The sequence below is a fragment of the Podarcis bocagei genome, assembly GCF_964188305.1.
Source record: "Podarcis bocagei genome assembly, chromosome: 2".
NCBI classification, from domain to species: domain Eukaryota; kingdom Metazoa; phylum Chordata; class Lepidosauria; order Squamata; family Lacertidae; genus Podarcis; species Podarcis bocagei.
Window position 1 is genome coordinate 14179030 of NC_138126.1, and position 14536 is coordinate 14193565.

The window sequence follows — 14536 nt, forward strand, 5'->3', positions numbered from 1 at the left end:
GAGACACACACACACCATTTTGGAGTGAGGACCAAAAAAATAAAATCGTTTTATTATTTTATTACTTATTTTTGCAGTTCAATCTACCGTATCTATAAATTTTATAGTTTATAGCCAATGGCCACCACAATACAATATGAGTACAAATCACACAGCTGCAAAACAAAAGACATTGCATGCACCAGATCAGGATAAATCTATAGTGTCCAAAATTTATTCTCACATTTCTTTCAATGGGAAGGATGTAGGGCAGCAGAGCCAAGGTGGTGAGGTCCAGATTACAATTTCCATCATCCTTGACTGTCTGCCCTGCTGGCTGAAGCTGATGGGAACTGGACAACAACATCTGGGGACACCTCAATGGTTATTCTGTGATTTACAGAATCGACAAAGGATTAAGGCACTGATCCAGAAGACAAGGAACTGAGAAGAGGCCCCACTGAATTATCTTGGAGCAACTGTAACTGTAGTTTGTTAGTGTGATCTGTCTGAAGTGAAACAGATCACTATATAATAATAATAATTTATTATTTATACCCCACCCATCTGGCTGAGTTTATCCAGCCACTCTGGGCGGCTCCCAATCAAGTGTTAAAAACAGTACAGCATTAAATATTAAAAACTTCTCTAAACAGGGCTGCGTGTTTGAATAAGCAGAAGATTGTACAGTGGTACCTCGTGTTACATACACTTCAGGTTACAGACTCCTCTTCTATTCTTCTCAGTTATATGATTATGAAAGTAAAGTTCTTTTGAATAGCAAGAGTCTGGCCACTGTATAGTCTGTAAAAAGGAACTATCAACTAGAATAGCTATTTGGCTTCCTAACTATAAGCTACTCTGTTACTTTGGATATCATAAAAATTCAGAGACAGACAGACTTTTATGTTGTATACAGTGTAAGGCTGGGGAATTGAGAGGTGGGGAGAGCAAGCGGGGGGGGTAGAATACACTTTCATTATTTTACAAAGTTCATATGCAAGGTGTTTGTGTCAGTGTGACATGGGTAGCTTCTCTTCCTATTCATTTATTAGTTTTCATTGGGAGTGAGAAAGATTGGGGGGCCCAGGGCACAGTTGGTTGCCTTCAGTTGACTGCAGTAAAGGTGGTGGAGGCTGAACCATTTTGAGGACGTGAGTTGCAATTTGAAGAAGACATGAGTTGCAATTTGACATCATCTGGAGGGGCCACAGGTTACCCAACAGGTCCGTTTTCAGCGCCTTGACCTTCTCCTGGTGCAGCTGCCCTTGGAACTCCTCGTACTGAATGTGCTTCGTCCTGGAGTGCCTCTGCAGGTGGGCCTTCTTCAGGACGGAGAGGGCCTCACCACAAATGAGACACACGGGCATGCCTTTCAGCTCCACAAAGAATTTGTCGTGTGTCCACCTTTTTTGAAAATGCGGCACTCCAAATCTATCTTCCTCTTCTTGTGGAAACATTGATTGAAACAGAGAATTAGGCAGACGGAGTTGTTCAAATATGGGAATCCTATGCTGCCTATAGCCAGCCCTGGTCAGTAATGTGTCTGCAGCTCTTTGAGCCATTGAAGTTTCTGAGCTCTTTTCAAAGGCAGCCCCAAGAAGAGTGTGTTAAACTAACTCCTACGCAATGTGGCACCAGACTGCTTTCTTTTTTTGTAATTATCTGTTTGTTTTAAATTCTGTAGCTTAAATTCTCTTGATGCTTCTTTTTTTGAGAAGGGCCTCTTACAGTCACAAAGAAATGATTTTCAGTGCAGCTCCATAACACTGATTGTGCCCTCACACTGCCCCTTTTTGTGTGGGGATTTGGATCCAGAAAAGGAGCAGACGGGGAAAGGTTAAGCAGAATCCCACCCACCCCCTGCGCCACCCTTAGGTGTGCTCAGTCTTCGCCTGCTTCATGACTCCAGCTTCCACGAGAAGGCAGGATAGAGCTGCAGAAAACAGGAAGTGGTCCTTCAACCAGCCAGGACATCTCACCATCACAGACAGATCCAGTCTCCTGCTATGGAGTAAGGAGTGGCCCAGGGATGGCAGAGAGAGGAGGGGAAGGGGCCAGGGACAGAAGGAATGGCAGGGCTCCAGATGCTCCCTTGGACCCTTCCCCTGACACCAAGGGGAGCTCCTCTTCTGGGGCTGAAAGCATTAGGGTGTTTTGATTTTATCAGTATTGCAAGGAAGCATAGAAGGAAAGGTAAAAAACACCTATGCGGTTTATTAAAGTTTATTAAAGTATCTGTGGTTTTCCCCCTGTGTGAGTTCGTTGATGTATTCTAAGTGCTCCAGATTGACGGTAGCTGTTTCCACATTCCATACATTTAAATGGTTTCTCCCCTGTATGAGTTCGTTGGTGTATTCTAAGATGTCCACTTTCACTGAAACACTTTCCACATTCCATACATTTAAATGGTTTCTCCCCTGTGTGAGTTCGTTGGTGTATTCTAAGTGATCCACTATAACTAAAGCTCTTTCCACATTCAATACATTTAAATGGTTTCTCCCCTGTGTGAGTTCGCTGATGTCTTCTAAGTGTCCCACTTCGACTGAAGCTCTTTCCACAATCCACACATTCAAATGGTTTCTCCCCCGTGTGAGTTCGTTGGTGTCTTCTAAGTGCTCCATTTTGACTGTAGCTCTTTCCACAATCCATACATTGAAATGGTTTCTCCCCTGTGTGAGTTCGTTGGTGTATTCTAAGTGATCCACTTTCACTGAAACTCTTTCCACATTCAATACATTTAAATGGTCTCTCCCCTGTATGAATCCGTTGGTGTGTTCTAAGGTGTCCACTTTTGCTGAAACTCTTTCCACATTCAATACATTTAAATGGTTTCTCCCCGGTGTGAGTTCGTTGATGTATTCTAAGGTATCCATTTTGACTGTAGCTCTTTCCACATTCAATACATTTATATGGTTTCTCCCCTGTGTGAGTTTGTTGGTGTACTCTAAGTACTCCACTTTTGCTGAAACTCTTTCCACATTCAATACATTTAAATGGTTTCTCCCCCGTGTGAATTCGTTGATGTATTCTAAGGTATCCATTTTGACTGTAGCTCTTTCCACATTCAATACATTTAAATGGTTTTTCCCCTGCGTGAGTTCGTTGGTGTATTCTAAGTGATCCACTATCACTGAAGCTCTTTCCACATACAGTACATTTAAATGGTTTCTCCCCCGTGTGAGTTCGTTGGTGTCTTCTAAGTTTTCCACTTTCACTGAAGCTCTTTCCACATTCAAAACATTCAAATAGTTTCTCTCCTTTGTGAGTTTGTTGTTGTATCCTCAGTTTCTTTGTTCTTCCCAATGAATTGACAGGTGGCTCCATAGAATTCTGACCTTCATCTTCCTCACCTGTTTGGGAGTCTGGGAGGAAAGAGAATCCTGTTAGACTTTCAAGAAAGACAAAAAGGGAACTGCACACATGTCAATCCCAGTCTGCACCTTCTCTCATTTTAACACTGTCTCCATTCTCCACTATCCTCTCTATGTTCCAAATTTTAGAAAAGCTGATGAGATAGTGGCAAGAGCAACACGTGATCACTCCATTCAAACTTAATAAAGCACCATTATTTTATAATACAGATCTATGGTGGAATTGGCTTATTAAACACATCTCTGTATTTTTCTTTTTCAAGTGAGGAAATGATCTCAGGCTCAAGTAACAGTATTTCCCTTGTGAAATAAATAAAACTTAAGTGCTACATGTAACTGTAGAAATATTGCAATATATTGGAACCTAAGAAGAGCCTTCTGGATCAGGCAAAGGCCCACCTAGTCCAGCATCCTCTTCTCACAGAGGCCAACCAGATGCCTGTGGGAAACCGGCAAGCAGGATTGGAGCACAAGAGTCTTCTCTGCCTTCCTGTGCTTTCCAGAAACTAGTATTAAGAAGCATTATTGCCTAGGACCGCGAGGGCAGAGCAGAGACGTCAGTCTTATCCTTTTTTTCAAGCTATCCAAGTTGCTGGCTGTCACTGTGTCCTGTAGGATGGATTCCATAGATGAACTATGCTTCTGTTGATTCATCTTTGCAGCCCTTAAAAGCTGATAAATGTATTATGGCCTAAGCTTTTGTGGGCTGCAGTCTGACAAAGTGGACTCTTGACCAGGAAAGCTGGTGCCACTATAAACTTCTGAGTCTCTTTGTTGGCTTTGTGTACTTATTTTCAAATTTGCACCAAGGTTGTACCACAGTATCTCCATGGAAGCTTAGGGACGGACAAAATTACAGGGTGTCAGCTCCGTGAATCTGAAGCCTCTTGTGCCTCCGCTGACAGAGCCTGAGAACGCAATAGATGTGATTCAGTTGGAATGTGAAGCAGGGGAGGAGCAGCCAAGCTGCAGCAGGAGCAAAGAACAAAGAAGAGGAAGGGGGGGTGCCGGGGCGGGGCACAGACTGTTATCTCCAGTTTGAGCTCTGACACAGGGACCCCAGAAATAGCCTGTCCAAAAACTCTTAGGCTCGAGAGAATCTGAGAGAAGAGGGGAAAAGAGAGCGAAAGTGGGGGCTTCTTTGCTGGAGGACTCGGCAACTGCAAGCTGGGTTGAACAGGCCGAAGACTGAGCTCCACAGTGATTTATGAGTTTGAGATAATTACTACTGGAGTTGTCTCACGTGTGTGCGGGAGAACCAAGCCATTACACAGGGGCGCTATAAATTATTATCCCACTCACTGACTCTCACAAACAACCCCAGTCTGTAAGATTTACACAATTTGCTTATAATACCAGACACTCTTGGACTTAATATACCCAATCCTAAGTGTAGAGCCTCCAGCCACAGGAATTGTGTATCATGATAACTGGTCCTTTGTCCCTTAAGCCCACCAAACTGGGGAGCTGCATGCATTTATTGTGTTTTGATGCTGGTGGAATGTATCATTCTGACCCTGTCTATAAACAATAAGAGTAATAGAAACAATTTATGTACATTAATTATAAATAATTATGGGAAACATTTCCATTCCCCTTCACCCATTGTTCAGGATTGGTGTGCAACATCATTATCATCAATTATTCCTGCCGTGGAAATAACACCTAAGATTTCAAAGCCTGGAGGAAGAAAATCTGCCCCCACTACTTTAGGAAAAGGATTCAAGAAACAAAGAGCTGCTTTGCAGAAGGCCTCATCCCTTCCTTCTTCCTGTCAGGAACTTCCTTCCATTTGTCTCCTCTCCATCTTTTCCTCTTTCTCCCGCCACCTTCCATCTATCCCTGTCCCCATCTCCTCTTCCCTGGAACTCACCAGATTTCTCCAAGTGTCTTGGGAGGGAATGCTCAGAGGTTGTGGGGAGGGATGCGGGAGACAGCCTGACGAGGTCAACCGTCCATCTTCCTCTTTCCATCCTGGCCAGCGTTGCAGGTTCAGTCTCAGCTAGGTTTGAAGGTTCAGCTTCCTGAGGAGTGCAGAATCCAGAGCAAGTTGCAGCTTCCTGGGAGGGAGGGAAGAAGAAGCCAAGGGAGTCTGAGAGCCCCTGCAGGGATTCTCCTGCCCAAGACATTCTGCTGCCCCTGGAGAAGCCCCAATTGGGCACCCCCTTCCCAAGGGACCCCACACATTTTCAAACACCTTTGGCAATTCCTTTCACCTGCCTGTCCCACCTCCCTTCCTGTGAGTAGATCTCAAGAGTTGTTTACACCACGTGATCCCTTAAAGAGGGCAATTCTTTAAAACCGAAGGCCATTTCTACAAAATGGAAGACTTCCAAAAACAGCCTTTTACAAGGAAAGTTTTGATGGTTTTTATTTTGTTGGAAGCTACCCAGATGGGCAGAGGCAACCCAGTCAGATAGGCAGGATGCAAATAATAATAATAATAATAATAATAATAATAATAATAATAATTGCTTCCTGTCCTGGGACGCCGGTGGCGCTGTGGGTTAAACCATAGAGCCTAGGACTTGCCGATAAGAAGGTACATGACCCCAGTCAAGCTTGCAAAAATATATCATTTGCCCGATAACAAATGTTGGAAATGCAAAGAGATTGAAGGTACATTCTTTCACCTTTGGTGGACGTGCCCAAGGATCAAGGCCTTCTGGGAAATGATATATAACGAACTGAAAAAGGTATTTAAATATACTTTCCCGAAGAAACCAGAGGCCTTCCTCCTGGGCATAGTGGACCAATCGGTGCTAAAGAAGGATAGAATTTTTTTTATGTATGCAACGACAGCAGCAAGAATACTCATCGCAAAGCATTGGAAGACCCAAGACTTGCCCACCTTGGAAGATTGGCAGATGCAACTAATGGACTACATGGAGATGGCGGAAATGACTGGCAGAATCCGAGACCTGGGAGAAGAGACAGTGGAAGAGGATTTGTAAAAATTTAAGGACTATTTACAAAAATATTGTAAGCTGCATGAATGAATGCTAAGAAGATGCAGGATAGAAAACAACATGGCAGCAGTAACCTAGCTGAAAGAAATTAGAGAATAAGTGATGTTTAAGAACAAAGATATATTTTATGTCTAAATTAACTACTTAAGTATTTGATTAAAACATTTAAAGTTGGAGATATAATATGGGAAAACTACAAAATAAGAGTTGAAATAAGGTGATAAATTGCTGACTACAATTTTATAATTGGGAACGCAGGAAAGGGAGACGTGAGGAAGTCCGAAAGGTTATAGAAGCATGATTCTTGGACATTTGATTTTGTTGTAATCTTTTTGTTTTTCTTTTTTCCCCCCTTTCGTTTATTGTTTGTATTGTATTTTATGTGTTTGATGATTTATTGTTAAAAACTTTAATAAATATCTTTATTAAAAAAAAACAAGAACGGGAGATGTGAGGAAGTCCAGAAAATAAGCTAATTGAAGATGAGAAATTAAGAAAGAGGGAATTTTTGTTTTTTGTTATTATATGTTTTTATCTTTTTTCCCCCTTTTTTGATGTGTTTAATGTTTGTGTTTTTGTATTGTATTGTTTTTTTGTGATTTTGTACTTTCTTTGTCTTTTATTGTGGAAACTTAATAAAATATTTATTAAAAAAAAAGAAGGTCGACGGTTCGATTCCCCACGACGGGGTCAGTTCCCATTGCTCGGTCCCTGCTCCTGCCAACCTAGCAGTTCGAAAGCACGTCAAAGTGCAAGTAGATAAATAGGTACCACTCCGGCAGGAAGGTAAACGGCGTTTCCGTGCGCTGCTCTCCTTTGCAAGAAGTGGCTTAGTCATGCTGGCCACATGACCTGGAAGCTGTACGCCTGCTCCCTCAGCCAATAAAGCGAGATGAGCGCCTCAACCCCAGAGTCGGCCACGACTGGACCTAATGGTCAGGGGTCCCTTTAGTTTTTAAGCCTGTCCTGATTGGCATGCTGATCACAGACTCTGTCCAAACAACCCCTTGGAACGCAACAGGGCTTCCTATTTTTACTGCTATCAGTGGGATCAGTCTAACCACGAAGCCACTGATCAACCAGAGTTTCCTGTTTTGACCAAGCACAGTTTGAAGTTAGCTTAATATCCCAGCTTGTTCCAAAGCTGGCAGCCGTAGTTTCCTGGTTTGGGCAAAATGGAAAGTTTGTTCGTTATGGCTCATAAGAGACTGCCTGGTTTCATCACGGTTCACCCTCAGGGCCGGCCAAATCATGAGGTAAGCTGGGACCATTAGGTCAGGAGGCAGATGCAGGGAGATACGGGACCAGCACGTTCCCAGCTCCCCTGTTTGTTAGCCTTGCTGCCAGTGCAGGACCACAGCTGGTAGATTCGTGCAACTACCCATGCAGAGTCCTTCTCTTTTCCCCTCTCTCACTAAAGGTTGGGTGGGGGTCCTTCCTGGAGTGATGCATTCTGTTTGTGGGGGCCAGGAGACTGTGGTGGCGGCAGCTAGAGTTTTTTGTTTTGAACTTGGGTCAACTTAGGTTTTATCGTAATGTACCAAATGTACATTAGTACAGCAATGTACTAAAAACTGTTCCTATTTGTAACCCAACTTTTCAGGCTGTGATTCAGTCATCTGAACATGGACATTATCTTAATAAATCTTGGAACAATCTTGCAAGGTAGGCCAGTGTTATTCTATTTGCACTGCACATGGCAGTGGTGAGGCTGCAAGACGTGCCAAGATTTTTATCTCAGTGGGGAGAAAAGAGCATTTTGGAAATGGAGGCAATTTAGAGGAGGAAAACAGGGGTTGGTGGAAGGACATCTCTTCTGACGTAGCTTCGGCTCTGATGAAATTCAGAGTCCCCTGCAGCTGTTTAGGTAAAGTAAGAAAAGAAGGAGATATGATCACAAAACTCCCATGTATAAGAAAGTTTGGTCTAGCAAGCCTGGTGGAATAAGTCCCACGATTGGAATGTAATAATGGAGGGATACAATCTATTTCAGAGAAACAGACCAGACAAGAAAGGAGGAGGAGTGGCGTTATATGTCAGGGATGTGTATACCTGTGAAGAGATCCAAGATTTAGAACCTCAAAGCCAAAGTGAGAGCATTTGGGTCAAAATTAAGGGAGAGAAGAATAACAGAGACCTCATTGTGGGAGTTTACTATAGATCCCCAAGCCAAACGGAGGACATAGATGATAGCTTCCTGGAACAGATGGCCAAGCATGCAAAAGGAAGGGAGATAGTAGTAATGGGGGACTTCAATTACCCGGATATTTGTTGGATGTCAAACTCAGCCAAGAGCATAAGGTCAAACAGATTCCCCACTGGCCTTGCAGACAACTTCATTGTCCAGAAAGTGGGAGAAGCAACAAGAGGAACAGCCATTTTAGATCTGGTCCTAACCAATGTTGATGGCCTGGTTAGTGGGGTAGAAGTGGAAGGATCATTAGGCGTGAGTGATCATGCTCTTCTGAAGTTTAGTATACAGCGGAAAGGAGCAGCCAAGCATACTAGGACTCAATTTCTTGACTTTAAGAAAGCCGACTTCATAAAACTTAGGGAAGTGCTGGGTGAGATCCCATGGACAGTAATACTAAAAGGAAAGGGAGTTCATGATGGCTGGGAGTTTGTTAAGAGGGAGATAGTAAAAGCACAACTTCAGGCAATACCAATGAGACGGAAAAATGGAAGGTGCCTAAGAAAGCCATGGTGGCTATCTAAAGAACTTTTACAACTGAATTAAGATTAAAAAAAAGATGTGTACAAAAAATGGAAAAGGGGGGAAACCACCAAAGAGGAATTCAAACAAATAGCCAGCACATGTAGGCACAAAGTCAGAAAAGCTAAAGCACAGAATGAACTCAGGCTTGCTAGAGAGGTTAAAAGCAACAAAAAAGGCTTTTATGGGTATGTCCGTAGCAAAAGGAAGAACAAAGAAACAGTGGGGTCACTCAGAGGAGAAGATGGTGAAATGCAAACAGGGGACACAGAAAGGGCTGAACTCCTCAATGCCTTCTTTGCCTCAGTCTTCTCCGATAAAGAAAACAATGCCCGACCTGAAGAATTTGGAGCAAATGATTCAGCAGAGGAAACACCGCCCAGAATAACTAAGGAGATAGTACAAGAATACTTGGCTAGTTTAGATGTATTCAAGTCTCCAGGGCCAGATGAACTGCATCCGAGAGTATTAATTAATTAATTAATTAATTAATTTTTATAATGAATGATTTTAGAATGTTGTTTATGTTGTACTTTTGTACTGTTTTATTGTTGTTAGCCGCCCTGAGCCCGGCTTCGGCTGGGGAGGGCGGGATATAAATAAAATTTATTATTATTATTATTATTATTAAAAGAACTGGCAGATGTGATCTCAGAACCACTGGCAGTCATCTTTGAAAATTCCTGGAGAACAGGCAAAGTCCCAGCAGACTGGAGGAGGGCAAATGTTGTCCCTATTTTCAAAAAGGGGAAAAGAGAGGACCCAAATAATTACTGCCCAGTCAGTCTGACATCAATACCAGGGAAGATTCTGGAGCAGATCATTAAGCAAACAGTCTGTGAGCACCTAGAAAGGAATGCTGTGATCACCAATAGTCAGCATGGATTTCTGAAAAATAAGTCATGTCAGACTAACCTGATCTCGTTTTTTGACAGAATTACAAGCCTGGTAGATGACGGGAACGCAGTGGATGTAGCCTACCTTGATTTCAGCAAGGCATTTGACAAGGTGCCCCATGATATTCTTGTAAAGAAGCTGGTAAAATGCAGTCTTCACTATGCTACCACTCAGTGGATTTGTAACTGGCTGACTGACCGAACTCAAAGGGTGCTCATCAATGGTTCCTCTTCATCCTGGAGAAGAGTGACTAGTGGGGTGCCACAGGGTTCTGTCTTGGGCCCGGTCTTATTCAACATCTTTATCAACGACTTGGATGATGGACTCAAGGGCATCCTGATCAAATTTGCAGATGACACCAAACTGGGAGGGGTGGCTAACACCCCAGAGGACAGGATCACACTTCAAAACGACTTTGACAGATTAGAGAACTGGGCCAAAACAAACAAGATGAATTTTAACAGGGAGAAATGTAAAGTATTGCACTTGAGCAAAAAAAATGAGAGGCACAAATACAAGATGGGTGACACCTGGCTTGAGAGCAGTACATGTGAAAAGGATCTAGGAGTCTTGGTTGACCACAAACTTGACATGAGCCAACAGTGTGACGCGGCAGCTAAAAAAGCCAATGCAATTCTGGGCTGCATCAATAGGAGTATAGCATCTAGACCAAGGGAAGTAATAGTGCCACTGTATTCTGCTCTGGTCAGACCTCACCTGGAGTACTGTGTTCAGTTCTGGGCACCACAGTTCAAGAAGGACACTGACAAACTGGAACGTGTCCAGAGGAGGGCAACCAAAATGGTCAAAGGCCTGGAAACGATGCCTTATGAGGAACGGCTAAGGGAGCTGGGCATGTTTAGCCTGGAGAAGAGGAGGTTAAGGGGTGATATGATAGCCATGTTCAAATATATAAAAGGATGTCACATAGAGGAGGGAGAAAGGTTGTTTTCTGCTGCTCCAGAGAAGCGGACACGGAGCACTGGATCCATACTACAAGAAAGAAGATTCCACCTAAACATTAGGAAGAACTTCCTGACAGTAAGAGCTGTTCGACAGTGGAATTTGCTGCCAAGGAGTGTGGTGGAGTCTCCTTCTTTGGAGGTCTTTAAGCAGAGGCTTGACAACCATATGTCAGGAGTGCTCTGATGGTGTTTCCTGCTTGGCATGGGGTTGGACCTGATGGTCCTTGTGATCTCTTCCAACTCTATGATTCTATGATTCTATAACCCAGTGAGAGGACTGAGCATGTTCAGTGGACAGGGAATGCTGATCGTGGCTGCAACTTCTAGCATGTTGGAAAGGCAGCAACAGATCTTTGTATATGATTAAGGCTGCGACAGACCCACCTAACATTGAAAGTACATGGCTTCACCCAAGAAATCCTGCAAGCTGCAGTTTGTTAGGGGTGTTGAGAACTCTAGCAATAAACTACAGGTCCCGTGGTTCTCTGGGGGAAGCCACGTGCTTTAAATGTATGGTATCTGCACAGCCTAAGAAACTGACAAAAGGAATATTGACCAACAAAATCAAAGAACTCACTCCAAAATATTTTAAATTTGATGGTCACAAGCTCTCTTGACTGAAGACACTCTAACTTGCAGTCCATTTACTGCATATGGCTTGCCAAGCCTCGGGGTGTGTCCTGCTAGTCCCTGCCGTTTCCATCTCCTGATCTGATCATCGGATGAAGATCTCTGTCTGTCCTGGAGAGAAAGATGCCTAAGGGCCCTTAGAGAGATATTTTAATCTCCTATTTCACCACAAACAAGCACAGTGCTGAAATGGGGTAAAAGCCCTGCTCTGTAAATAAATGATCCCTCTGGCTGCTCTTTAAAGAGGATTTCTAAAGAACAATCTGAAGGGTCTTTTTTCCACAGATCTCACTGCTAATTCAGCAGAGTCTTCTTGTGCTCTTATTTCTCCTCCACCCCAGCACTGGGGTTGGAAGGTCTAAACATGTTGTTTGTGTTTGCAAGACTTGTATGTATGCTAGATGGCATCTCTGGTGAGTGTGTGCAGCACCTATGGCATGTGTGATCGTGACTTTATGGTCTGCATCTCTTTTCAGTGTGTACATGCATGCACATACATTGGCCACAAAGCTCACTTGAATGTGGCCTCCAGAATCAATGCAGCTTTAAGCCCATAAATGTTTCGTTCCTCCTGCTCTATCAGAAAGAAAAATCAAATCTGAGACTATCAGGAGGAGAGAACTCCTGGATCTACAGAGTTAATATTCTCAACATCCTATGGACACAAATTGCAATGAGATCTCTTTCTAATTATTAATTAGATTTTTTTCTTAAAAATATGAAGCAGTATTGAAATGAAAGGAGTAATAATCTGAACATGAATAGCTAATTTCAATTTCGCCTTCCTCAGTCTTTAACAAAACTGTCTTCAATGTTTTTATCATCATTAATTCATTTCCATATGCCACACTTCTTAAGAAACCTCCTTTTCTCTGCATTCTCAAAACTGTCACCCACTTCAACCCTCAGCCTTCATCTGTAAACTCTGAGGAAGGTGGAAATAAAACAATTAATGAAACAGGCTTAAGCTTGTCTCACTTATTCACATGCAGACACAAGAGGTCACTAACAGATGCATTCTCCGGGGAAAAGATCTATCAGCTGTTTTATTAGCCGTGACAGAACAACAGAGCCTCCATGTGTAGGCACAGTGTACCTTGATTTGCGGCAGGCAAACTGCACTGCTCTTCCTCCCCCCCCCCGCCTCCCCTTCCCTCTCCGCCGTGGGGAGGACCGTGGAAGAGGACGGGGCTCCCTGATGAGGGACAGGGAGAGGGGCGGCAAAAGCCCCAGCTACGCCGCTGATCATCGGACGACTATATGCATCGTCCACCGCGAAGCAGCAGCTGCCTTGGACCCCTCATTCTGCCCCTTGAGCTCAGGCCTGAAGGGAGCAGCTCCCCAGGGTCTCCGGCAGGGTCCGTGCCAGCCTGAGCCAGAGATGTTTGCCCCTGCGCCCTCCTGCAGATGCCCTGCCCCTCAGCTGCGCCCCTTCCCCTTCCTGCCCGGTTGGGGGGGGGCGCCCTGCAGCCTCTGGCTGGGCTCGGGGCCTGATCCTGCCAGGCGCACGTGCTCTCCTCCCCCTCCTGCCCCCCCCCGCCTCCTGCACCTCGGACTCCTCGCTCCGTCCCTGCAGCGGAATCCGGCTCCTCTCCGGGGAAACTCGCCCGGCCACGGGCCGCTGCTCCTCCGCTCTCCTCGGCGGGGGACAGGAAAGTGCAGCCGCTCTCGAGTCCCCCTGGCTGGCCCCGTTTCCTGCCTCTCTGAGCATCGGAGCTCGCTGGCTGTGGGTTGGGCCCTGTGAGGCTGCGAGGCTGGATGCGCCCCCTTGCGCTGTCCCTCAAAATTTATTGTATCATTGGAATCTACCTGGCATCTTATAAGATATCCAGAATGTTGCACAAATAAGTCTCCTTGTGATCAGATGTGCAGTCACTGGTTTCCTCATCACTAAATATTTTCAGAAAGCTGGGACGATGCCACCCTGCAGCCATAGCTGTCAATGTTCAGATTTCAAAATAAGGGATCAGCAGACTCGAAAATAAGGGATCAGCAGCCTCATCTGTCCCAGGGACAGTCTACAGGATATCTAACAATCCAGGATAGCAGCGGGAAATGGTACTGGAATAAGGGAATTTCCCGCAAAAAAAGGGAAGGTTGACAGCTATGCCTGCAGCCCTGAATGGGTAGCTGGAGGAGGCAGTCCAGTTCCCAGCTCTGCTGGTTGGGATTATGCAGTCACTTAGCTCCAGCAACCGACCTTTCCAAACCCTCCAACATTTCTCTGATGAAAATAGGAACATCCCATTCCATAACTATAATTTTACTATTTATACACCACACATCTTATTACGTTGCCCCAGCCACTCTGGGAAATTTCCAACATATATAAAAAACATAATAAAACATAATTAAACATTTTCAAATGTCCCTATACAGGACTGCCTTGTCAGATGCCCGGGGGTGGGATAACTCCATTCCCTCCAGCATTTCTTCAATGAAAATAGGGAGACCCTAAGGAAAAGCGGAATATTCTGGGATCAAATCAGAAACCAGGACAGCTTCTCTAAATCAGGGACATCCCTGGAAAATAGTGGCATTTGGAGGGTTTCTATTTCCCTGCTTTTTCTTTCGCTGCCTCTGGTCTCCTGCATCCATTTAGCAGAGGAGGGGAACGGTTTTGGCCTTCATACTTCTCCACCCCCCACCCCACCCCCAGTATAACCAAAAACACACACACCATTTGGGAGGGAGGACCAAAAAAATATAAAAATCTTTTTATTATTTTATTACTTATTTTTGCAGTTCAATCGACTGTATCTATAAATTTTATTGTTTATAGCCAATGGCCACCACAATACAACATGAGCACAAATCACACAGCTGCAAAACAAAAGACATTGCATGCACCAGACCAGGATAAATCTATAGCGTACAAAATTAATTTTCACATTTCTTTCAATGGGAAGGATATAGGGCAGCAGAGCCAAGGTGCTGGGGTCCAGATTAGAGTTTCTATCATCCTTGACTGTCTGCCCTGCTGGCTGAAGCTCATGGGAACTTGACAAC

At 44.2% G+C, this 14536-nt stretch overlaps 1 protein-coding gene across 3 annotated transcripts; it reads right to left on the reverse strand.

Moving 5' to 3' along the window:
- Positions 1–25: 25 nt before the first annotated feature.
- LOC308580791 (uncharacterized protein) lies at positions 26–13253 on the reverse strand. 3 transcript variants are annotated; one of them, XM_081182965.1, is made up of 5 exons: positions 13077–13137; positions 11475–11638; positions 6205–6274; positions 5227–5413; positions 26–3344 (listed from the first exon to the last, which is right to left on the reverse strand). In XM_081182965.1, exons 4-5 carry the CDS (start codon positions 5324–5326, stop codon positions 2209–2211), a joined length of 1236 nt encoding a protein of 411 aa, XP_081039091.1. In that variant the 5' UTR covers positions 5327–5413; positions 6205–6274; positions 11475–11638; positions 13077–13137; the 3' UTR covers positions 26–2208. The 3 variants fall into 3 exon arrangements, with proteins under 3 accessions (XP_081039091.1, XP_081039090.1, XP_081039089.1); XM_081182964.1 differs by lacking the exon at positions 11475–11638 and having other exon boundaries at positions 13077–13175; XM_081182963.1 differs by lacking the exons at positions 6205–6274; positions 11475–11638 and having other exon boundaries at positions 13077–13253.
- Positions 13254–14536: the final 1283 nt, after the last annotated feature.